The sequence below is a fragment of the Corylus avellana genome, chromosome 2, assembly GCF_965113065.1.
Source record: "Corylus avellana chromosome 2, dhCorAvel1.hap1.2, whole genome shotgun sequence".
Taxonomy (NCBI): domain Eukaryota; kingdom Viridiplantae; phylum Streptophyta; class Magnoliopsida; order Fagales; family Betulaceae; genus Corylus; species Corylus avellana.
Window position 1 is genome coordinate 13,161,715 of NC_142491.1, and position 24,506 is coordinate 13,186,220.

The 24,506-nt window shown below is 34.3% G+C and overlaps 2 protein-coding genes and 1 pseudogene across 4 annotated transcripts in view; 2 read left to right on the top strand and 1 right to left on the bottom strand.

Annotated features, from left to right (window-relative positions):
* Positions 1-5,613: 5,613 nt before the first annotated feature.
* LOC132190252 (cytochrome P450 714C2) lies at positions 5,614-10,238 on the top strand. Of its 2 annotated transcripts, none has more exons than XM_059605191.2 (5): positions 5,614-5,969; positions 7,042-7,268; positions 7,383-7,624; positions 9,222-9,576; positions 9,667-10,238. In XM_059605191.2, exons 1-5 carry the CDS (start codon positions 5,675-5,677, stop codon positions 10,090-10,092), a joined length of 1,545 nt encoding a protein of 514 aa, XP_059461174.2. In that variant the 5' UTR covers positions 5,614-5,674; the 3' UTR covers positions 10,093-10,238. The 2 variants fall into 2 exon arrangements, with proteins under 2 accessions (XP_059461174.2, XP_088369981.1); XM_088513855.1 differs by having other exon boundaries at positions 7,042-7,262.
* A 5,687-nt stretch (positions 10,239-15,925) lies between these two features.
* Positions 15,926-18,437, top strand: LOC132190245 (cytochrome P450 714C2-like; annotated as a pseudogene). The gene is made up of 5 exons (XR_015911526.1): positions 15,926-16,237; positions 16,318-16,534; positions 16,670-16,911; positions 17,277-17,628; positions 17,712-18,437. The product of XR_015911526.1 is annotated as a cytochrome P450 714C2-like (transcript).
* Positions 18,438-23,834: 5,397 nt separating this feature from the next.
* Positions 23,835-24,506, bottom strand: part of LOC132186215 (uncharacterized) — a 2,877-nt gene continuing 2,205 nt past the window's right edge. Inside the window, exon 5 of the mRNA XM_059600078.2 lies at positions 23,835-24,271. Coding sequence (XP_059456061.1) covers positions 24,100-24,271 — 172 coding nt within the window. The 3' untranslated portion in view covers positions 23,835-24,099. The remainder of the gene's footprint in view (positions 24,272-24,506) is intronic.

Here is a 24,506-nt window from a genome sequence, read left to right on the forward strand (position 1 = left end):
CTGAGTTAATCAAGGGGGTCGGTTCCTTAGGGCCCCCTAGTTAGTTCCTTATCCTTGGTAAGCGGTTATAGAAACTGGCGGTCCTTAAATAGCCATGAGGAGCATTGGCCTTGTTGGGGGGCCATCTCTTGCTGGGGGGCTCATCGGTGTGGTAAAAGTATTTTGCACTACCAGCACCCTACAATTTATGTTACAAAAGTGTCTTCGAAGTTGTTGGTTTATACAATGGATACTCATTATGGTACTAACCATTGTCATTGTGTGTATTCTCCATTAACGAACATGTTGTACATTTGTGGTCTATTGATGTAACACTCTGTAGAAATCAATTAATTGGTAATTGACTTCATAGTTCGCCTCCCAGCCTCATTCCTCTCACAACAAGACTTAGGGATTTCATTCTCTCCGACGAGAGACTACAACGGAAGACTTATAACTAAGGGACCAAGATAACAATAATTCAAGCCATAATCATAAATACCATAGTAAACATAAAGCATCATAACATAACTGATTCTTCAAATGTATCTGTCAAAGACCGGTTATCAAAATAATATACATGCTAGGGTAATTGTTTTGAAATACTAAACCCTATATTTAACTAAATAAAGCATGAAAAATAACTCCAACAACTAGCTCCTCACAAACGGACCCATCTGCATCCTACATAGACTTGAGCCATATCAGGTCCATGTCCTAAAAAATTATCCGAAGTAAGTCCTTCATAACCACTAAGTGTTTCTCCTGATCCATCCTCAGCTAGGCTAGCTAAACCGCATAATTATACATAATGGAGGGGAAATAATACAAATGTAAGTCTAACGACTTAGTGAGTAAAAATACACACGATGCTTATGCCATTTGAATGATAAACTCAGTTGTTGATAAATTTATGCAACATTGTGACATGACAGTTATTCATGGATGCAATATAGATATAATATATGCTATAATTATGAGAATCAATGATTGTTCAACTATACGGTCAACCCGAAATATTACTCATTCTCAATAGGGTTGGTCCTATCCCAAGGAACCTGTAATACAATGTTGGTGCCTCGACTATTGTACACTACTGTCTATATACTAAAAGTCCAACAGAATCCAAGCTTGGGTGGCCCACACAACTAATAATGTATGTCTTGTAGTGACCCGCCAATCAAACATGATTGCGCTGGTCATGAAACAACGATTGGATTCAAGACCCATATAACACATTTGCACATATTTGACCATAGAGCTGACATGTATAGTCAGCCAATGGTCGTTATCCCACACGTACCAGTGTACCATGTTATACAATGCAATTATTGTTATCTGTATTTTACATGCATGCTCTTTACAAATCTCACTATGTTCATTATCTTATTTAAGCAACATATTTTCGCAGAAGTAGAGTTCATAGCATAAAATGTGTTTAATGAAAGTTGTAAAAATGCATGTTTGGTACAGAAAACAATCGTGCAAGCGGGAAAAATAATGGCTAGTATCATGTGAGTTTGTACTGATCACCTACGTTGTATAGTTCCTCCAAAAATTTCTCTAGTGGTTCCACACTCTTCAAATCTATGGAAAGGCCTAATATTAGTTCTATGTTCGGCTCGAGGCCGAAGTTCGGCCAAAACATTCACTTGTTAGGCCAAAAAATTATCTCGGCCAACCAAGCTCCAAATTAGTTCTAAACAGGTCCTAAGTCTACAAAAAGGACTCCTAACATTCTTTATCTCAAAATAACATCACCATGCAAAATAAAATATGCAAATCGATAACGTAACGCTAAATCGTGCTAAGATTGAGATGAAAACCCAAAATGGCAACATGACCTCAAAAACTCCAACCAAACCTTGGAACAAAGTCTAAGAACAAGAAGGTTACCTCTCTTGAGCAAGACCTTTAAGAAAAGCTCTCATGCTTCTCTCAAAACTCACCAATCACTCAAGCAGAGTTTTTTTAGGACTCAGAAGGCTGAATGGGGTTTAGAAGGGCGTGGGAGGGGGTATTTATAGGTTTAGAAAAGCTAAGAGTGCTCTTGTGACAGTCTACAGTGCAGAGAATGTTCGGTGTATTGTATGTACAGTGTTTCAGGGTTGTAGGCGTATGTTCTGTTATTACCCAGCAGACCAAATTTGGGTCAACCAACGCCCAGTGTAATCCCCTGCGGAACGTTCAGTGTATTGTTACCCAATGGTTTCTTGGTTTTGGTCCCGAACATTCGATGGTTTTTCTAGGGAATGTTCGGTCAATGTTGAAAAACCCCCAAAACTTCTTCAAACAGGTCCTTATGACCAAGAACCCTTGCTAACCCTTTAACTAAGCTTAGTTACAGCCTAGTAATTACCCAGGTCACTACAACTGATACTATAGTTAGATTCTACCCCATGCTAAAAACTGGATTAATTACAAGTGGCCAAAAAAAAATAAAAATAAAAAAGTGTTGAAGAAATTTTTTAAGCGGCTAGACTGGTAATGGGTCACTTGCAAAACGAGAGAAATAGTCACTGAAAACTACCCGTCCTAAGAGGTTGAAAACACTCACATGCTTAAGTTAATAGATATATTGTTTGACAAAAGAACTTGATAAAAAAAACGTTTTGAAAGAAAGTGTTGAGTATTACTTGAATTACTAAAGTCAACATCACGTGGGCCGTGCAACATATTTTACTTCCTCGTTGAATTGGTCTTCGACTCCAATTTGGAGTCTATTATAGTTGTCATCAATAGTTTTCGTATTGGGATTTGTAAGAAGCAAATTCACTTCTACTATCTTGTTACAATTGTTGGAATTGGAGTATTTTTGGCCGACTTTAGCATTTATAAAAGGCGCAACACAGCGTGAAGAAGGTGGAGAAAAATTAGGATACGTTTTTCATTGAAATTTAGATTTCGTAGGAATAATTTGTATTTTTAAAAGATATTGTAAAATGTAAAGTATTTAGTATTATAATTTAAAAAGCACTTAATTTAAAATAGAAAAAGACATGCTAAGAGGTGCTTATTTGAAAAAGCGCGATTAATTAAAACCAAAATTATAATTTCTCATAACAAATATTTAAGAAAAAAGTATTTTTTAACATGTTTTATCAAACGCCTTTACGATTTTAAAAATATAATTTTTAAAAACGCAATTTTTAAAATCGCACTTATAAAAATCGTAATCCCAAACAAACTCTTAGAATAAGCATGTTCTCACTTGTGATTTCTCTCGATTTGAGTTGCTACACGAGCACTTAAAAGGAAAAGACAATTTCCTCTTTTAGAATGAGATTTAGGTGTATTATGGCTTGGAGTTTTAAGTAGTTTTTTTCTTACTAGTATTTCTACTTAATCTTTTGATAGCGAATTTTATTTTGGTCGTAAGCTTATTAAACAAAACCACTTAAATCTTTATGTCTTGTGTAATTGATTTATTTTCTATTCTACTTTTTCTTTTTTCTACTTCTCTAGGATCCTGAGTTTAGTTTTGTCAAAATAGAGAGAGCCTATATATGAGCCTTTCCCATCACACAATATTTGGTAAAAAAATGCCATATTTTATTCGTTGTTTAAATACACCGTGGTAAATTGGTAATGTCCATGTGAAATATATATGCATTGTTTAACAACGTGTTTAAAGGTGCAGTTGTAATGCTCCTATATAGATATATGCAGTAATTAAATATCATTATAGTACCATAATAATGTCCCTATAATTTTATATTCGGATGAGTTGCAATTATTAAAGTGTCGTTTCCATGCCGTTGTATTAATGATGTTTAAATTTGAGAAGAAAAAATTACTTTATCAAATTTAGAGAGTCATTTTTAAAAGGAATAAAATATCAAACTCTTTATACCTTTACATGCTTTGGTTATATATTATTTTTTAGGGTAAAGTCCACATACCCCCCTCAAACTACCACCCAATTGACAATGTCCTCCAAACTTTCAATTGTGACAATGTCCCCTCCAAATTACCAAAACATTATCAATGTCCCTCTCAAGACTAGCAATAAGATAAAAATGCCCCTATAAATTTCTCAATAAGACAAAAATGCCCCTATAAATTTCTCAATAAGACAAAAATACCCCTATAAATTCAAAAAAAAAATGATTTTTTTAAAAAACAAAAAATTTTAATTTAAAAATAATATTTTTTAAAAAAACAATTTTTTTAAACAAAAAATTTTTTTTTTAAAACGGAAATTTTTATTTAAAAAAAAACTATTTTTTTATTTAGTTTTAAAAAATAAAAAATTTAATTTTTTAAACGAAAATTTTGTTTTTTTCTTTAAACGTAAATTTTTATTTAAATAAAATTATAAAACAAAAATTAAAATTAAAAGAAAAACGAAAATTTTCAATTTTTATATAAAAAAAAAAATTGAAAATTTTTTAATTTTTTTCTTATAAAATTGATTTAAAAAAAAAAAAATCGGCCAGCGTTTGGATTTTTTTTTTTTTTTGTTAGTTTTAGGTTTTTTCTTGAAGTTTTAGTTTTTTTTTTTAAAAAAAAAAAATTACTAAGAGTAATTTCGTCATTGGGGGGAACATTGACAATTTTTGGTAGTTTGGGGGAGGGGGACATTGCCACAATTGAAAGTTTGGGCGGGACATTGCCAATTAAGTGGTAGTTTGAGGGAATTATGTGGACTTTTCCCTATTTTTATTAATTTTAAACCAATATAATTTGAACGTTTTGACTCTTGGAATTTGGATAGCATGTATAACAATAATTAAATGTAAAATAAAAAATGAACTTATTAAATGAGTGTTTTCATGAATTTTGTTAATATATATATATATATATATATATATATATATAAAGCCCATTATAAATGGATTAAATGCTCACGTTAATTTTGTTACTGACGTAGGAAATGTGGCCAGCATTGATATTTTAAGTGGATGGGTCCGGTCAGGTCGCGGGTGCCACCCATTGATACTTTAAGAAAATGATGTTTTCTTAAGATAATTGGCTCTTTAGTTCATTATATTGCCTATACGTCATGTCTCTTCACATCATGTGAGGCAGCACAAGGTGTAATGTCCTTATGATTTAAGATCAAATATTAGATTCATTAATGGCTTGTTTGAGATTGTGTTTGATGAGTTTAAAAATGTGTTTAACATTCAGAAAGTTTGTTTGAAAAAAAAAAGTACTCGTTTGGTAAAAATATTAAAAGCACTTTGAATGATCTAAAAAGTCTAAAAATGATCAAAATGCACTTTTGACAAAAGTTTAAAAATGAAGCTTTTGTCGTAAAACAATTTTTGACTTAAAAATTTTATTTCTTAAACGCAATCTCAAACAGGTTCTAAACATAGTAGGAAAATGATCCATTTCCTCTTCGGTCCTTTTTACATTCTCTCAATTTAATTCTAATTTACAAAAGAAAATATTATGGGTTAAGAAATTCTTTATATTTAGTTTATATTCTCTTACAAATTAAATAGGTTAACTATTAAATTTATGGGTTCACAATTAATTATTAAATTTATGATTTGTAAAATGAGGTATAAAAAATATAAATAAAATATTGAATATGGCTGTGAAAAAACAAAAAACATCAGCACGAATAAATCACAACCGCATATATATTATACCATACATGAACACGTACACAGACAAAAAGATACACTTGGAAGTTTAGAGAAGCAATTTTGGAACAAAAACAGAGAGAAAGAGAGTAACAGCCATGGAGCTTCTATTGCTTCTTGTTAAGATCATCATCACAATCTCCTTGCTTGTTTTGGTTAGCACGTTAATGAAGATGTGTGAAGCTCTAATATTGAAGCCAAAAAGGCTTCGATCAATACTGAGAAAACAGGGGATCAGAGGCCCTCCACCCTCTTTTTTGCTTGGAAATACTGGTGACATGAAGAAGATGAAATCCTCGGCCAAAAAGGCTCAACAAAAAGGAGAGCAAGCAATAACCCACAATTGCTCTTCCGTAGTCTATCCAGTCTTTGATGATTGGAGAAAATCATATGGTAATAACATCAATCGCAGCACTAGAATTTAGTTTCAATTCTCATATATTCTTGAAAAATCTGAATGGTTGTTTACTTTTAACAAGTTTTTTTGGATGAATAAGCTCTTTATAGACAAACCAAACTCACATCAAACACCCAAAAAGACCCACAGAGCAATACAAGTGAGCAGGCTATCAACAAACACCAAAGACCCATACGAGAATCTCAAAAAGAGAACACACTAGCAGAGAGCAGCTACCAATTCCTACTGAAAAACAGAAATTCTGCAGAACCCAACAGCAAACAGACCTCCCTACTGCAATTCCACCTCTGTAATACTCCAATTCCGACAAAGATCTTCATTCTGAATGGTCCTTGCACAACTACCCTTGCCCACAACTCTGGATCTGACTTCCCAAAGAATCGTCTTCATAATCTGCTCTTCTGTTTTTGGATTGTTTCCATATCTTATCTCTTTCGATTACACCAAATATTATAAACTGTGGCACTAAACACTAAACGGGAAAGATTAGCTTTTAAAGATTTTCTCCTCCAATCCTGTACTGCACAATAAACTACAGTCTACATCTGCCCAATCTGACCAGGGGTGGAAAATGTTCCATTTTGTTAGAGAATATATTTCCTACATTGAAAGGAAATATATTAAATTGATATTGCATGTTATTTACTTTATATAAGAGTGATTGTAATCAGGTTTGATGGTAATCAACCATATTTATCTATTTCAATTCTCCTATAAATAGAAACATTTGTATTGTAATATCAATCTAGCAATAAGAGTATAATGTAGCTTTTTGGGCTTTATATGTAGACGTAGGTCATATACCAAACCACGTAAAAATCTTTTGTGTCTATTTTATTATTCCGCAATTTATTTCATTTTGAATTTCTTCACATTTCGCCAAACCTTCTCTCCAAATTAAGAAGACAATCACCAGTGTTTAAGCAATTTTTCATTACCAACCACAAGATAAAAGAATGCTTGGGGGTAGCTAGGGGAAACTCGGCAACTTTTCCACCAGCTATTCTGGGATATTTTTAACTAGTTTTGCTATTTTAATGTCGACAGGTCCAATATTTATGTTCTCACTTGGCAACATACAAATACTGCACGTGAACGATCCTGAGGTGGTAAAGGAAATAAGCATATGCAATTCTTTAGACTTTGGAAAGCCTTCCTATCAATCCAAAGAGCATGGTCCTCTGCTTGGCCATGGGATCCTGGCTTCAAATGGAGCATCATGGGCTCACCAGAGGAAAATCCTTTCTCCCGAACTGTACATGAATAAGGTTAAGGTATATATATATATATATATGCTTCAAATCCTACGTACATGAAGAAGTTTGCGGGTCAAGTAATTTGTTGTTAAAATAAAATGAATGTAATTCCAATACTGGTGCCATCTGTAGGGCATGATGAAGATAATGGTGGAGTCCTCGATGACACTGGTGAATTCATGGAGGATAGAAAGTGAGGGTGGAGTTGCAGATGTTCACATTGATGAATATATGAAAAGCTTTTCGGGAGATGTAATATCAAGAGCCTGTTTTGGGAGCAACTATTCCAGAGGGGAAGAGATATTTTTAAAGCTTGGAGCACTTAAAGAGCACCTCTCTAAAAAGTTCTTCTACAATGGCATTCCTGGAATGAGGTTTGACCTTTCCTACCTAAATTTCTATTGTTACTTTGGATCAATAGAACAGAGGAGCAGTAAAGGAGCAAAGTCGGTTGAAATTGGAATGGAGATAGGCAACAGAGGAATGGAAGGAATTGGAAGGGAGTTCATGTTAATGTCTCATGGACTTGGCTACTCTCTTTCCCTCTTTATTTTTTCACTTAATTATTTTTCTGTCTCTTGATTGATTTACTTAAATTTAAATTTTTCTTTTTCTTTCTGCAAATTGGTGGATAAGATCCTTTGCTATGGAAGGTGTTGAGAATGAAGGAGAAAGATGGTTGTAGATTTGAAGATAATGTGGAAAGTGTTGATGAAAGTGAGGCTGATTCTTTGATTCTTTGATTTGATAAGGATAGTGCTAGTTTAGTAGGGAGAAATGTTGATAAATGTTGATTTGTATTCTGTATATCAAGGGATTTAGATTATATTTGTTAACCCTAATTTAAGGGATATATTTGTGTTTGAAATTATTCAAATCATATGTAAGACTCTATAAATACTTAAATCAAATATCAAGAAAAGATGTGGCTTATAAGGCTTTAATGTGTAGACGTAGGGCATAGGCCAATCCATCTTACTATAGTGCGAAGAATGAAGAGACAGAGGTAGAGGAATTTGGGGATTGTGAAGTTGGTAAGGAATGTCTGCAGGAGAAGGGAGTACAAGATTGGAGGAGTTTGTTCAAAGGAGAAGGTGCAGGGTAAAATAATTTAGAGAGAACAGAATTTGCACAAGGAATACTACTCTTGAATTCGATAATCAGAATGAGGTTACAAAGTAGGCTTTTGTAAGCTTGTTACATGGATACAGAAAGGAAAGAATAATTACAAATATAAACCATATAATATAAAATCCTTGATATTATAGGATTGAGTTATTACAAAATATATCCTATATAAACTAAGGTCATGTCTTTCCTTGTGTATGCATATCTTCATAGCAGTCAATATGGGAAGATCTTGTCGTTGCCTTTGCAGCATCATTGGGAGGATCATGTGCTGTTAATGCAGAATCCCTTGGAGGCTTGACTGTCGCATGATGCTGCTCTTTAGGAGATGATGAGGTGGCTGCATGATCTGGCAGTGATGGTTGCATGGCTGGGACATGTGTTCTAACACAGGGAAGGCTCCAATTCTTTGAGCCTTCAAAGGTTAACAGTTAGGTAAAATCCGAGTCTGGTGGGTCAATTTTTAAACAATCCGCTCCCATTTTTCTGGTGAAGAATGTTGTAGATCAGATGTGGAGCCAGTATGGGAACATTGAGGTATTCTCCATGGAGAACGGGCTTTATATCTTTGGGTTCAATGGTGAAAAGATGAGAGATGAGGTGCTTGAGGCAGAAATGTGGCATTTGTGAATAAGCCAATCATCCCCAGAAGATGGCAGCCGGGGATGCAATTGCTAAAGTTTTGTGGTATGTAGGTGGATGTATTAGACCAAGTCTCAGAAGATTAAGATTTGTCTGTATTAGCTTTATTTCTGATGTTAGCTTCTGTGTTAATCTCTGGGTGTTAAACTTTGAGCTTTTAATGAATCATATATAATGGCACATATGTCTGCAATCAATCAGGTATTTTCCAACGACGAGTAACAGGGAAATATGGAGGCTAGAAAAAGAGATTCGCGCTTTGATTCTCAAGGCAGTAAAGGAAAGGAAGCAAGAAGCATCAGGGAATGATTTGTTACATACGATCCTTGAAGCTGCCACCAACGGTGGATTTTCCCAAGATGAGACAGACCGCTTCATTGTTGACAATTGCAAGAACATATACTCTGCTGGGTACGAGAATACTGCTGTCTCCGCAACGTGGACATTGATGTTGTTGGCCTCAAATCCAGAATGGCAAGCCAGAGTTCGTGCCGAGGTGCTCCAAGTTTGCGGGAGTCAAATGCCTGATGCTGACATGGTTCGCAAAATGAAAACAGTAAGGGGCATCATATTTGCTATATATAAACATTCACAACCCAACATTTTCTCATTGACTTACATAGCTTTACCTTTTAACCCATGACAGTTGACGATGGTAATTCATGAATCATTGCGACTTTACCCTCCAACCCCGGTGGTGTCCAGAGAGGCATTGGAAGACTTAAAATTCGGAGATATTCAGGTGCCCAAGGGTTTCAATGTCTGGACCATGTTGGTAACCTTGCACCAAGACCCTGATATATGGGGACCCGATGCCAAGGAGTTTAACCCTGAGAGGTTTGTCAATGGTATCAATGGTGCATGCAAGCTCCCTCACGTGTACATGCCTTTTGGAGTTGGGCCGCGCACGTGTTTGGGGCAAAACTTTGCCATGGCAGAGCTCAAAATTATTTTAGCTCTAATTGTATCCAACTTCTCATTCTCCTTGTCACCCAAATACAGACACTCCCCGTCATTGAGGTTGGTTATAGCGCCTGAACATGGTGTCAACCTCCTTATTAAGAGCTTGTGACATATTTTAGTATATGTTTATATCTCCATTCTATGGAAGTTTATTGATTATCGAAAATGTAAGGAGGGAGAGAGGAAGAAAGACTGAGAAATATTAGGGACTACATTTTTCCTTTTTTATGCATTTCATTTCACTGATGGTTTATTTATACAAGTGATTTACTAGCCGTTGCTTTGTTTCCTTTCCTTCCCTTGTCTCCTTGTCTTTTCTTTTGTTGCTTTGTTTCTTTTTCTTGCTTTGTCTCGTTGCCTTATATGCCTTAACACTCCCCCTCAAGATTAACGGTCTAATAGGAGTGTTGATCTTGGACCTCTTGAACAATTGATTGATATGCTTGAATTTCGGGGCTCAACAATGGTGGCCTTCGAATTTACTTGATTTCGGCAAGTTTTGCCGATAGCCTGTATTTGAATCTTGGCCTTCAAAAATTCCATTGCTATTTGCTTGATAAATTGGCGCCTTCAAATTTAACTTGACTCTGGCAATTTTAGCCGATAGCCTCTAATTTGAATTTTGGCTTTCAATAAACGTAGATCTCGTGGCCTTTAAATTTAAATTGACTCCAACAGTTTGAGCCAATAGCCAGGAATTTAAATTTTACCTTCAAAAAATTTAATTTGAACTCCGACGCTTTTAGCCGATAGCCCATAATGTAGATCTCGCAGGGAACTTTCACTGCAAATATCAAACACATTAAAAGGTAACGGAAAGACACACAGCCCAAACGGGTTGTGCAGCAACCAAATGAAAAAAAAAAAAAAAAAAAAAAAAAAAAAATCAAAACCAGGATGCGTAAAGATGGCGTGAGCCAGCAAGCTCTGATACCAAATAGAAGTTTATTGATTATCGAGAATGTAAGGAGGGAGAGAGAAAGAAAGACCGAGAAATATTAGGGACTACATTTTTCCCTTTTTATGCATTTCATTTCACTAATAGTTTATTTATACAGGTGATTTAATAGTCGTTATATTGTAGCTGTTACTTTGTTTCCTTTTATTGCTTTGTTTCCTTCTCTTCCTTTGTCTCCTTATCTTTTCTTTTGTTGCTTAGATTCCTTTTTTTTGCATTGTCTCCTTGCCTTATATGCCTTAATACATTCTATTTTACATTTCACCATGTTTAATTTTCTTTTTGAGTCCAAGTTGTAAACGAATTGGTGTAAAAGATTTGGATAATTCAATTGAAGAAGTACATTCAAGGGTGCCTTGCATGGAAGAATCCAATTCAATTCCCAAAGTAGTCAACCAAGTGCAATTTCTATCCCTCCTTTTTGAATCAGGGTGCATGCTTATAGGATTCCAAGCCATCATTTAAATTTTGTTTTTCAAAGAACAGGGAGGAAGAGAGAAATGTAATATTATTTTTTATTCATTTGATGAGTGAATAGTACTCACTATTCACCAAACCAAAATCACTATTTTGGTTAGGCCGTTGGAGAGTGTTTTTTTTTTTGCAACTTTTAGTGATTTAGCTCACTAAAATAGCCAAAAATTTAGTTTGGAGAGATAGTTTAGGAATGCTCTAACTTCCTCTCCAACAATAAAGAGGCGAAAAAGTAAAAGTAAAAAGACAGTTTAGTTCTTTATTTGAGTCTATACGCCATGTCTCTTTACATCTTGTGAGGTAGACCAATGTGTAATGCTTTTATGAGGGGCAGAATTACGATTTTTTGTAAGGGAAGTCTAAACTTACATGAATATATAAATACGTAGCATATCACATATGTGTATGTGTGTATTTATGTAAAATAAAAGCAGATAAGTTTTAAAAAGTCTTTTCAGACACGATTAAAATTGAAAAGAATTTTTAAAATAAAAGCAGACAAATTCAATAGATATAGGTTTGTTGAAATACATAAAAAGTATTTTCCGACTAATTGATGGTTGTGTACAAATGAAAGCTAGATAACCTTAACAACTAAAAGCACTATCAACAACTTTTCTTACATTTTTTAATTTTTAATTTTAGGAAACAAAACTACTTTTTTTTTTTCTTATTTAAATAAACTTCACAATAAATCTTCTTATCTTTTCTTTTTAAAATAAAGAGTAAGTTTGAATAGCATATCCTCAACTTGCGTCTATAGATATAAACTATAAAGTCATAAAACAGTTATATTTTTGTTTTATTTTTTTGAAAGAAATTCATAATATTCCATAAAATCATTGTTCGGATAGATGGGATTAAGAGCTGTGATACGGGACCATGAGGGCAAGGTGTTGGCGGCCAAGAGCAAGACAAGGGTGGGCCTAGATCCAACTATTGCGGAGGCTTTGGCCGCGTTTCAAGCGGTGCAGCTTTGTAAAGATATGGGATTCAACCATATAATACTGGAAGGTGACTAAAAATAGTAGTTGATGTCGTGCAAGCATCGACCCTTAATTGGTGCAAGTTTGGTCAGATAATAGATGATATTCGTATGATCCTTCACTCTTTTATTGGGTGAAAAATTGAATTTGTAAGTCGTTGTACTAATGGTGCGGCTCATAGGTTGGTTAAGGAGGCAACCAAATATATCATAGATAGGAGTTGGATGGAGAAACCTACTCATAAAACAGTTATTGTGTAAAGATGGTTGACAATTTGGGTGTGCCAAGTAGGGGTGGGCAAATTAACCGTTACCGTTTAACCGGCCGTCTACCGGCTTCGACCGAACCAATATAAACCGTAGCCGATATGCCGATATCCTTATCGGTTAAAAAAAGTATACCAGAATTCGGTCCGGTCCGGTTAAGCGGTTCTTATCGGTTAACCGCTTAACCGATAAGAAACCGGAATTTTTTTTTTTTTTTTTTTTTTTATAATGGTGTTGCCCATGACTTATTTTCCTTTTGCTAAGTGACTTTAATTAGTTAATACTTTGTTTATTATTCATTAATGAATTTTATTTTAATTTGGGTTTGGGTTTGGGTAGGTTTGATGTTTTTTTTTTAAGTGATGGCATTTGATGAGAGTTCTTTGTCTTTGGTAAAAGCATTTTTCATTAACTAGTTTTGCTAGTCTAATTAGCATTCATTGTGTTAATTAGTCCATTTGCTTTGGAAAAATGTATTTTATAATATAAAAAAAAAATTGAAGTGGATCAATATAAAAAAGCTTCAATTTTTAGCCCAAAAAACAAATATTTGGGTCCCAACAAAAAGTATTTGGTCCCTAAAACAACTCATTTTTAATAAATTATTTTAGCCCAACAAAAAGTATTTGGGCTCTCAAAAGTCAAAAAAACTCATTTTTGGTTTTTGGCCCAACAAAATAAATCAATATAAAGCTATCGGTTAAATCGGTTAACCGGTTTAACCGGACCGTTTAACCGTGTACCGTTTTAACCGAAATTATCGGTTAAAATTCTTATTGGTTCGGTATCGGTTAATAAACCGTTTAACCGAAAATTATCGGTTAATAATTGACCGATACCCAGGCCTAGTGCCAAGGATAAGAATGTGTAAAGACATGTATGGTTGTAATTTTGAATTTGTGCATAGTGAGCCAACAAAATTAGAATTCTAAGTCCATGTTTACATTAAAATTTGTGCAGTGTAAGTCAAAAATGTACAATCCTAATTATTGTTTACACAACTCTGGGATTGCCATGGACCCCCAGCCTTGCACATAGGTTCCCCTAGTCTCTTTGATTTAAGATCAATTATAGGATTTATTAAAGCATTCACATTGAATTCATTATATTTGACTTTTCTCTAAAATTCACACAAAAAAAAAAAAAGAAAAAAAAAAGCTAATGTTAGGAGGCTCATCAAATTTTACTCACCAAAATAAATAAAAGTACATTTTCTCTAATTTAATTACCCACTTTTTAAAGGACCCTAGCAGACATACCATTTTAACTATCAATTTTTACTATTCCATTTAAATATTTTTTTTAATAATATATATATTAACTTTTTTCAAACGATGAGGAAGAGAGAAAAGTAATATTACTTTTTATTCATTTGGTGCGTGAATAGTACTCACTATCTTTAGTGAGTGCTATTCATTCACCAACCTAAAATCGCTATATTGGTGAAGTTGTTGGGGAGTGTTTTTTGTGATTTTTAGTGAATTTGGCTCACCAATATATATATATATAAACATTTTTCAATGAATGGGGAGGAAGAGAGAAAAGTAATATTATTTTGGGGTAATTTCATTAAGGAACCTTGAATTACCATGCGATTTGACAAATCCTCCAAACTTCAAAACTTCTCAATTTGAACCCCTTAACTTTTAATTACAGTAAATTTGAACTCTTCGATTAGATTTAGCTGTTAACTTCTAACAGGAATACTCAAAAAGACTAAAATATCCCTGATTTATGTTTTTTGTTTTGTTTTTTTTTTTTTTTTTTCAAAAAAAAAAAAAAAAAAAAAAAAGAAAAAAAGGACCCGTGGGTCAGGCTAGACCCATGCGGGGTCTTGGCCAGAAGACCCATCGTGGGTTAGTAGACCCATGGCTGGATCTGGCCGTGACCTAGCCGTGGGTTAGCACACTCATGCTAGATCACGGCTGTGACCCAATCGTGGGTCAGCATACCCGCGTGTATCTCGTCGTCAACCCTAATTTTCTTCAACCCCTAGTGTGGATATTGCACCGCTTATTTTCTTCAATCTCGTCGTCAACCCCTTCTGCCTCCTTTCGACGTCGTCATTTCAGGTACCGCTACTGACATGGCCGATGTCGTTAAAGAAGATAAGATGAAGCACAGAATCTGGTGTACTCGGATGCGGTCGCTGCCTTGGCCGTCAAGCCAGCAATCTCCAGTATCCAATGGCAGCCATGGGTTTGGCCGAGACACAGCGTGGGTGACAACCAGACTTGCGTGGGTCTGGCCTCACCCATGAGTCACAAGGCCAGAGAACCCTCTTCTCCTTCTTTTTTTTTTTTTTTTTTTTTTAATTTGAAAGTAAGGGTGAATTTAGAATTTTATAAAAAAAAATCAGGAGTATAAACGTCTTTGTCTCATTTTTAATGTTTACAATCTAAAAGATAGGTTCAAATTGAGAGGTTTGAAAGTTTTGAGGGTTTGTCAAATTTCGTGCTAATTCAGGGGTCTTTAATGAACTTACCCCTCTTATTTTTTATTCACTTGGTGAGTGAATAATACTCATTATCTTTAGTGAGTACTATTCATTCACCAAATCAAAATCACTATTTGGTGACGTTATTGGGGAGTGTTTTTTGTGATTTTTAGTGATTTGGTTCACCCAAAAAAAAAAAAAGAGTTTAGTAAGGCGGATAGGAATGCTCTAGTATCCCCTCTAACTTTAAAGAGGCGAAAAAGTTAAAATTATCTTCTTTTAATCTTATTTCCCATACCATTTGTCTTCTTTTCGTTCACATTCAAAATAAAAGATTTATGAAAATCACTTACGGAAGGAGGAACCCAACATGAAAAGTCCAAAGCAAAAGGCAAAAGTCGACACTGATACGCTTGCAGACCAATTACCGAATTTTTGTTCTTCCTGTTATTGCCTTTTGCTTTATATATATATATATATAAACAGTGAAATATTTAAAATGGATTTTGCTGGCTTATTGTAAGATAACTAAATAAAACTTTTGTACAATTTAATATTTTATGTTGTGATTCTTGTGAATAAAAACTGTTTGAATTGAAATTGTAGTTGGGCAAAGAAATTAATTATGTATGCGGCATACCAACTTAGCATTAAAGTTGGTTTCAAGGTAGTTGGAGAGTATGTATAGTGGTTGTAGTTAGCTAAATCAACAAAACAAAAGGAATAGGTACACTAGAGAAATTCATAGCCATCCCAAATGCTTCTCAATATAAACTAACAGCATTAAGAAGGGAAACCACTTTTGGAACAAACACAGAGAAAGAGAGGAAAAGCCATGGAGCTTCTATTGCTTCTTGTTAAGATCATCATCACAATCGCCTTGCTTGGGTTGGTTACCACGCTAATGAAGATGTGTGAAGCTCTAATATTGAAGCCAAAAAGGCTTCGAGCAATACTGAGAAAACAGGGGATCAGAGGCCCTCCGCCCTCTTTTTTGATTGGAAATATTGCTGAAATGAAGAAGAAGATGGAATCCTCAGCCTCAAAGGCTCAACAAAAAGGGGAGCAAGCAATAACCCACAATTGCTCTTCTGCAATCTTTCCATACTTTGACGAATGGAGAAAATCATATGGTAATTATAAGTAATAAATTGCTTCAGTTCTTATATGTTGTCGAAGAATGTGAATGGTTTTTTTATTATAATGTCGACAGGTAAAACATTTATGTTCTCCCTTGGCAACATACAAATACTGCACATGACCGATCCTGAGGTGGTGAGGGAAATAAGCACATGCAATTCCTTAGACATTGGAAAGCCTTCTTTTGAAGCCAAGGTGGTTGATCCTCTGTTTGGCCAAGGGATCCTGACTTCAAATGGAGGAAAATGGGCTCACCAGAGGAAAGTCCTTGCTTCGTGGAGAAGGTTAAGGTATATATATATATATATATATATGCTTCAAATCGAACGTGCATGGCTACATTTTTCTTAATGCTAATTATTTAAATTATGAAGTTTGCTGTTAAAATAAAATGAATATAATTCCAATACTGGTGCAATTTGTAGGGCATGATGAAGATAATGGTGGAGTCCTCGATGATAGTGGTGAACTCATGGAAGAGAGAATGTGAAGGTGGAGTTGCAGACGTTCACATTGATGAATATATGAAAACCATTTCGGGAGATGTAATAACAAGAGCCTGTTTTGGGAGCAACTATTCCCAAGGGAAAGAGATATTTTCAAAGCTTGACGCACTTCAAGTGCTCCTGTCTAATAGTTTAATCAAGATTGGCATTCCTGCACTGAGGTTTGGTCCTTTTCTACCTAAATTTCTATTGTTACTTTCGATGGATAGAACAGAGGAGCAATAAAGGAGCAAAGTCGGTTGAAATCGGAAGGGAGCTCATGGACTTAATTGGCTACTCTTTATTATTTTTCTGGGTCTTTATTGATTTACTTAAATTTTTCTTTTTCTTTCTGCAAATTGGTTGATAACGGAAACTTGGTTTTTCGAATCTAAATTCTTCTTCTATTTTGCTACTTCAAGTTGGATTACTTGATCATTCTAAGACGGTTTTTGTTAGATCGAGTACACAGGAATTACAAACACTCAAAGATAAACACACAAGCTATTGAAAGATAAAAATTAATTGTGGTGTTGCAATCAATCAGGTATCTTCCAACTAAGGGTAACAGGGAAGTGTGGAGGCTAGAAAAAGAGATTCGAGCTTTGATTCTCAAGGTAGTAAAGGAAAGGAAGGAAGAAGCATCAGGGAATGATTTGTTACATACGATCCTTGAAGCTGCCACCGACAGTGACTTTTCTCAAGATGAGACAGATCGGTTCATTGTAGACAATTGCAGGAGCATATACTTTGCTGGATACGAGACTACTGCTGTCTCCGCCACTTGGGCATTGATGTTGTTGGCCTCAAATCCAGAATGGCAAGCCAGAGTTCGTGCCGAAGTGCTCCAAGTTTGCGGTGGTCAAATGCCTGATGCTGACATGCTTCGCAAGATGAAAGTAGTAAGTTCTTTCTATTTTCATTCACCACCCAACATTTTGTCAATGATGACTTACTTGGATTTACCTTTAACCCATCACAGTTGACCATGGTAATTCATGAATCATTGCGACTTTACCCTCCACTTTCGTTGGTGTCCAGAGAGGCACTGAAAGACTTAAAATTCGGAGATATTCACGTGCCTAAAGGTTTCAATGTCTGGACCTTGTTGGTAACCTTAAACCAAGACCCTGATATTTGGGGACCAGATGCCAAGGAGTTTAACCCTCAGAGGTTTGCTAATGGAGTCACTGGTGCGTGCAAGTTCTCTCATGCCTACATGCCTTTTGGATTTGGGTCGCGTAAGTGTTTGGGGCAAAACTTTGCCATGGTAGAGCTCAAAATTATTATAGCTCTAGTTGTCTCCAACTTCTCATTCTCCTTGTCACCAAAATACAGGCACTCTCCGGAATTAACTTTGGTCATAGCGCCTAAACATGGTGTCAATCTCCTTATTAAGAGCTTGTGAGATATTGGAGTATATGTGTATATCTCCATTCTAGTTTACATTTCTGCATGTTTAATTTTCTTTTTCGAGTCCAAGTTGTCAACGAATTGGTGTAGAAGATTTGGGTAATTCAATTCAAGAAGAGCTCCATTCAGCATGGAAGAATCCAATTCAATTCCCAAAGGAGTCAACCAAGTGCAAGGGTGCTTATAGGATTACCCAATGTGCATCCAACTGCTACGTGTCTTTGTTGTTTTAGTCTACATTTATCTAGACAAATTAAATAAAGTCATGTGCTCTTTTTATCAATTAAGCATTCAATAAAAGTAGTATTATTTCTAAACTTGTTTGGGTTGTGAAATCTCTTTAAAAGTAAAATCGGGATAGCTAAATCCAAGAAATCGCTTCTCTATAAAAGACTAATTAAATTATAAAACAATTTATACTTATAAAGCCTTTGAAGTACTCACTAATGGACCCAACAAATGACCCATTTGTCTGCTATTGCAGTAACTCTATAACTATGGCCAATCTTCCATGCGATATCCTCTTTGGAAACTCTCTGAAGAAATTTATAATTAAATGAATTTGGGTATATACCTGGTGTCACCGAGTGCATACCAGTGATACCACTAGCTGTGCACATAGAGACGGAGGGAGGGGGGGACTGGGGTAGGCCATGGTCCCCCCCAAAATAAGGGAAAAAAAATTATAAGTAAAAAAAAAAAAAAAAAAAAAATAATGTTTTAAGTTTAGTCATTTGGTTCCCTTCCAAAAAAAAATTTCACACTATTTTTAAATTTTTTGGCCATATCCAATAAAAACATTTGGCCATTTTCATAATTTTTTTGGGTCATACCCATTAAGTTTTTTTATTTTTGGTCTTTACTTTCAAATGTCCATTTTTTGGCCCTTACTTTCAAATACTCACTTTTTTTTTTGCCCTTATGGTAGTCTTTAGTTCATAAAAAATAACCAAAATAATTTTTTTATTAAAAAAAATTCTAAAGAACCGAAAAAAAAAAAAATTTGGCTGGCCCCCTACCATCAAATTCCCTGGCTCCGTCCCTGTGTGCACGCATCGAATTGATGTTGGGCCGCGTACATTTTTAGGGCAAAACTTAGCCATGGCAGAGCTCAGAATCCTTTTAGCTCTAATTGTGTCCAACTTCTCGTTCTCCTTGTCACCAAAATATAGACACTCCCCGGCATTGAAGTTGGTTATAGAGCCTGAAAATGGTGTCAATCTCCTTGTTAAAAGGCTGCATGTGAGGTTGGTTATCTTACTCATTCATGTAATGATTTCATGATTTTGTGCTTAATTTTTTTTTTTTTTTTATTACGAGATCAATGAAGATATATATAGAAGTGAATGTAGGGATTTAGCCATAACCAGTACTAGCACGAGCCTTGCACAATTGCATCTTTTGGCTCCACCGCGTTTTGTGCTTTTCATGTTTGTATTGCAACGGCAATTTTCTCGATTTTTATCATTCAACCCACTGGAAGATTTTCAGCTACCTGAATTTTGGGTTGTAGTCGGTAATGTTAGTTTGTGAAGGCGATTCACTTAAAAGAAGGCCAAAAGTTTGGGAGGTACTGTAGTGGGAGGTAAGTGTGCCGTTTGCTGGGCTTACATATTGAGCCTTTAGAGCTACAAAAGTTTTTGTGTAAGATCAATTTGTAATTTAAATCTTTTATAGTGGATATCTTAGGGGTTGGCGGCTCTTAGAGGCCGAAGTGATTTTAATTTGGGTAAAGTTCACGTACTCCCTCAAACTATCACCCAATTGACAATGTCCTTCCTCCCAAACTTTCAACTACGACAATGTTCCCCTCAAAATAATAGAACATTGTCAATGTCTCCCCTCCCCCCAAACCTAGCAAAAAAATAAAAATACTCATATATATTTTCGAATAAGACAAAAATATCCTTATAAATTCGGAAAAAAAAAAATCTATAAATTTGAAAATAATAATAATAATAATAATAATAATTTTTTTAAAAACAAAAATTTTAATGATAAAAAACAATTTATTTTTATTTTTATTTTTTAAAACCAAAATTTTTATAAAAAAGAAAAAACGGTTTTAAAAAAAAAAAAAACCAAAATTTTTATTTAAAAAAATATATTTTTTTTAATTTTGTTTCAAAAAACGAAATTTGTAATTTTTTAAAACGAAAATTTTTAATTTTTTAAAACGGAAATTTCTATGTAAAAAAAAAAAAACTAAAATTTTCAATTTTTATGAAAAAATAAATTGAATTTTTTTAATTTTTTCTTAAAAAAGGGGATTTTTTTTTTTTTTTAATTATAGTTTTTTTCTAAAAGTTTTCGTACGTGTTTATTTTTATTTTACTAAGGGTAGTTTTGTCATTGGCGGGACATTGACAATGTTTTAGTAGTTTTGGAGAGACATTGTCACAATTGAAAGTTTGGGAGGAAACATTGTCAATTACGTGATAATTTGAAGGGGGTACGTGATAGTTTCACTTCGTTACCAAAATCTTTATATATCTTCTATAATAAAAAAATAAAATAAAATTTAAAAAAAAAAAACAAAAAAAAAAAAAAAACAAATTTGTATAAATGTGGAAAATAGAGAATTTTCTTTTTTGCTTTCTTTGATTTTTGGTAGTGATATTTGTTGTGTTAGACATCAAAGCTATTAACTTTGTCAATATAATTAATAACAACTTGAGGTCTAAATCAAAATTTTCAATTCATATTAGAGCTTGGTTCACTATATTTGGATTAATTTCGTTAGTGAGATCTTTCACCCTTGCTGTCATGAAACAATATTAAACCCCATAGGATATGTTTTGTACGCGGAATAGTTATTCCAAGAACAAATGAATAGCTTTTATTAAAAATAGAAGAATGTGGAATAGAATAACCTTAGGATAACCATTCTCATGGTTAATGAGGGAATGACTATTTCATCAATTTAGAAATATCTATTCCTCAATTTAATAAATAGGCATTCCCCTTATGAGTCATGAGAATGGTTATTTCAAGTGTTAGAGTATGTGTATACTTTAACACCAAGGCTATTTTATTCCACCTTATTCAATTCTTAATAAAGGCTATTTATATTTCATAATGGAATAGCTATTCTGCATACTAAACATACCCTTATGCCCCGTTTAGTTTGCGGAATAAACCCCTTGAATGGCATAGAAATAGCTATTATTTTGTTTGGCAAGGGTCTATTCATAAAAATAGTTATTCTCCTGGGTATCAATAATTCCTTGCACACAATGGATTCATGAAGCATAGCTATCCCCTATGTGTAACAAGGTTTTCCAAAAAAACAAATTTTTTTTTTTTAAAAAAAAAAAAAACTTAAAAATAAAAAACAAATATATATATATATATATCATGTGGGTGGCCCCCACACGTTCAACCATTTTTTTTAAAAAAAAAAAATTGAGTTTTGAAAAAATTAGAAATCAAATGGACTTTTTAGTAATTTTAGTTCAATTCCAATTATAAAATGTGTTGCTACCAAACTAAAGAATTTAAATAATTATTCCATTTCAATCTCTTCTATTCCCAGTAATACCTATTATTTTTCCTAATAAAATACCCATTCTACAAACCAAACGGGCGTTAGTATGAATTCTCAACTAATGAGAAACTCTAGGGATAAGAAAGATAAGAATACTCAAGGCATCAAATGTCAGGAGCACTCTATTTTTTAATATATTCGGACTGAGCATCCAAATTATAAGAAGTCTAAAACAAGTCATAAAAGTTACCCTGAGGGATGAGTTAGACATTATTGATCTCCCTAGTGATAATGCAAATCACATGACTTTTAGCGATTCTGTGAGGAGTTGTACTAGGTCTAGTGGTCATGACATACTTGACTATGATGAGTCATCTAAGAATAATTCGAATAAGGAGATGGACTTGCCAGTTGCATGTAATAAGCTTTTTAAAGAATGAACTAAACTAAAACAATTGAATAAATTGAATTTTAAAAAGCTAAATGATGTTGAGCATAAAAATGAATTTGATTGCTTGATTATCTGATTCACATGCTTTGATTGATAACTTGAACTCTCTGCATACTGATCCAATCAAGTTTTCTAGTGAAAGTTTTGATTGTTTATTGAATTCTCAAGAAGCTAATAGTGACAAGGGAGGTTTGGGTTTTAAATATGTGGGATCTTCAACTCGTCACTAAAGGTAAGTTTGGAAAAAATATTGTTTATGATGAGATGTCCGAGCCACGTCAGGATCCCCTCCTAGGAGATGGCATACATATAGGTTTGTCCTAACTTGTGACCATTGTGAATTTTAAGTTGAGACGAGAGGGTGTCTTCTCTTGGTCAAGAAAATAGATAATCTTTTCTAAAAGCATTTCATATTTAAACACTGAACAGACCTTAATCACTAATTAAAATTGTTATAATATGTAATGATGCAAGATGAACGCCTATGCACAATCTGAAATAGCTCTGGCAAGGTTGCTTGTGAGAACTCATCCTTAAATACCACAATTGCTGCCTGCCCTAGAATTTATGATCAAGCAAGATTTACCAATTCATTTGCACAATTCGCTATCGTATCAATATTTTCAAATAGCCTTTTTTTTTTCTTGCAAGAAACCATACTCAATTTCAAATAGCCTTTTTTTTTCTTGCAAGAAACCATACTCAAAGAAAGTGGGAGCAGGCAATGAGCCCATTCAATGGCACCTTCCCTGAAGTGGGAGCCACTGCAAACTTAAACATAATAACGCCCCAATGCAAACATGGACGGAGAAACTTCAACCCAAAGACAAAACTATACATGACAAAATATAAGTAAATTACTTGAAATTTGGACTGAACATAAGAAGTTTCAGGGTGGCTAAATGTTCAAAGAACATAAAGTGACGTTTTAACGAAGCCATTGTTAGTTTCCAACACTAAGGGTACGTTTGGTACACAGAATAACTATTTCATTAAGAAAATGAATAGGTTTTATTGAAAATAGAAAAAAGGTGGCATGCATGAGCCTTAGAATAAGCATTTTAAGGGATTTTGAGAGGAATAGATATTCCTCAATTTAAGGAATAGTCATTCCCATGGGAATGGCTATTCCAAGTGTTAAGAGTATGTGGTATGAATAGAATTTTTACCATATACTCTAATATCAAGGCTATTCTATTCCACCTTCTTCCATTCCGAATAAAAACTATTTATTTTTTTCAATGGATTCCGCGTACCAAACGTACTATAAGATTTCAAAGCATAATAGTCAAACCTCAACGGAATTGTAAGTTGGCAGACATTGTAGTTATAACTGATTAGAATCCAAATATAGCCTTGCCCATCCATCATCCCCTAGCAAAAATGAAAATTTATGCGAGCTTGCCTGTCCTATTACAACCATTTTATGGTGCAGACTGTCTGCTAGTCAGTTTTATATACCTCCAGACCAAATTAAACAGTGAAAATGCTAATTCAGTGACTTTCAATAAAAGTGCATGCTGTAGAAAGAAAGATACATGATACACTTCGAGAGACAAAGTATCAATATAGTTCTAAAACAGCCTGGGGCATGCAGCTTCATCATCAACAATTACCTTGCCCTATGTATTTCCAACTAGTGCCACAAACAGTATTTCAAAGTATAACATGCCCTACAGGATAAGCAGAATAAAAGAGATCCAATTTTCCTGAATAGTAAAAGGATAATCAATACCACCTTTAAAGAACCCATAAACTGAACGCCCAGAAACTAATATCACCGATTTGATGTGTATATTGAAGTTTGAGATCTCGTGCGAAAATAATAACAGTAGAACCTACAAAATTGAACTGCCTAATGCATAAATTGAGATAAGTGGAGCAAACTATTGAACTTGAGGCAGTAATTTGATTGGCTGAAACACTCATCCAAGAAAAAGTAAGCTCTTCCTAAGATTGTTTAGATTTATTTGATTCAGGCAAGTAGAATACCTAAAAAGCATACCCAACTTCCTATCTTTATTTCTGGCAACTTTCTTCTGAGAAAGACTCCAGTAGGTCATAGTGACCATACCCATGAAACAGCACATTAATGGGACTCTCCTCATCCTTCCGATACTCTTCGCCATACTTTGCTATGTTTACCAAACCACCCGAGCTTCTACTTATCATGAAGACCGATATTGGCGTCCTGAAGCGTAAATAAAGCGCATTAGATGCAGAGCTTGATACAAGTAAATAGACAAGACTACTTGAACTTGGAATATGAAGTTGAAGCTGAGGTTCTACTTTGATGAAAGAACATTTGGTTATCATATTGAGACAAGGAGACACCATTATGTTCATACATTACCAAGTTGCACATCCTTCTATTCTATAAAACTCTAAATCCCATATCTCTACCATATAGAAAGACGTTCCACTAA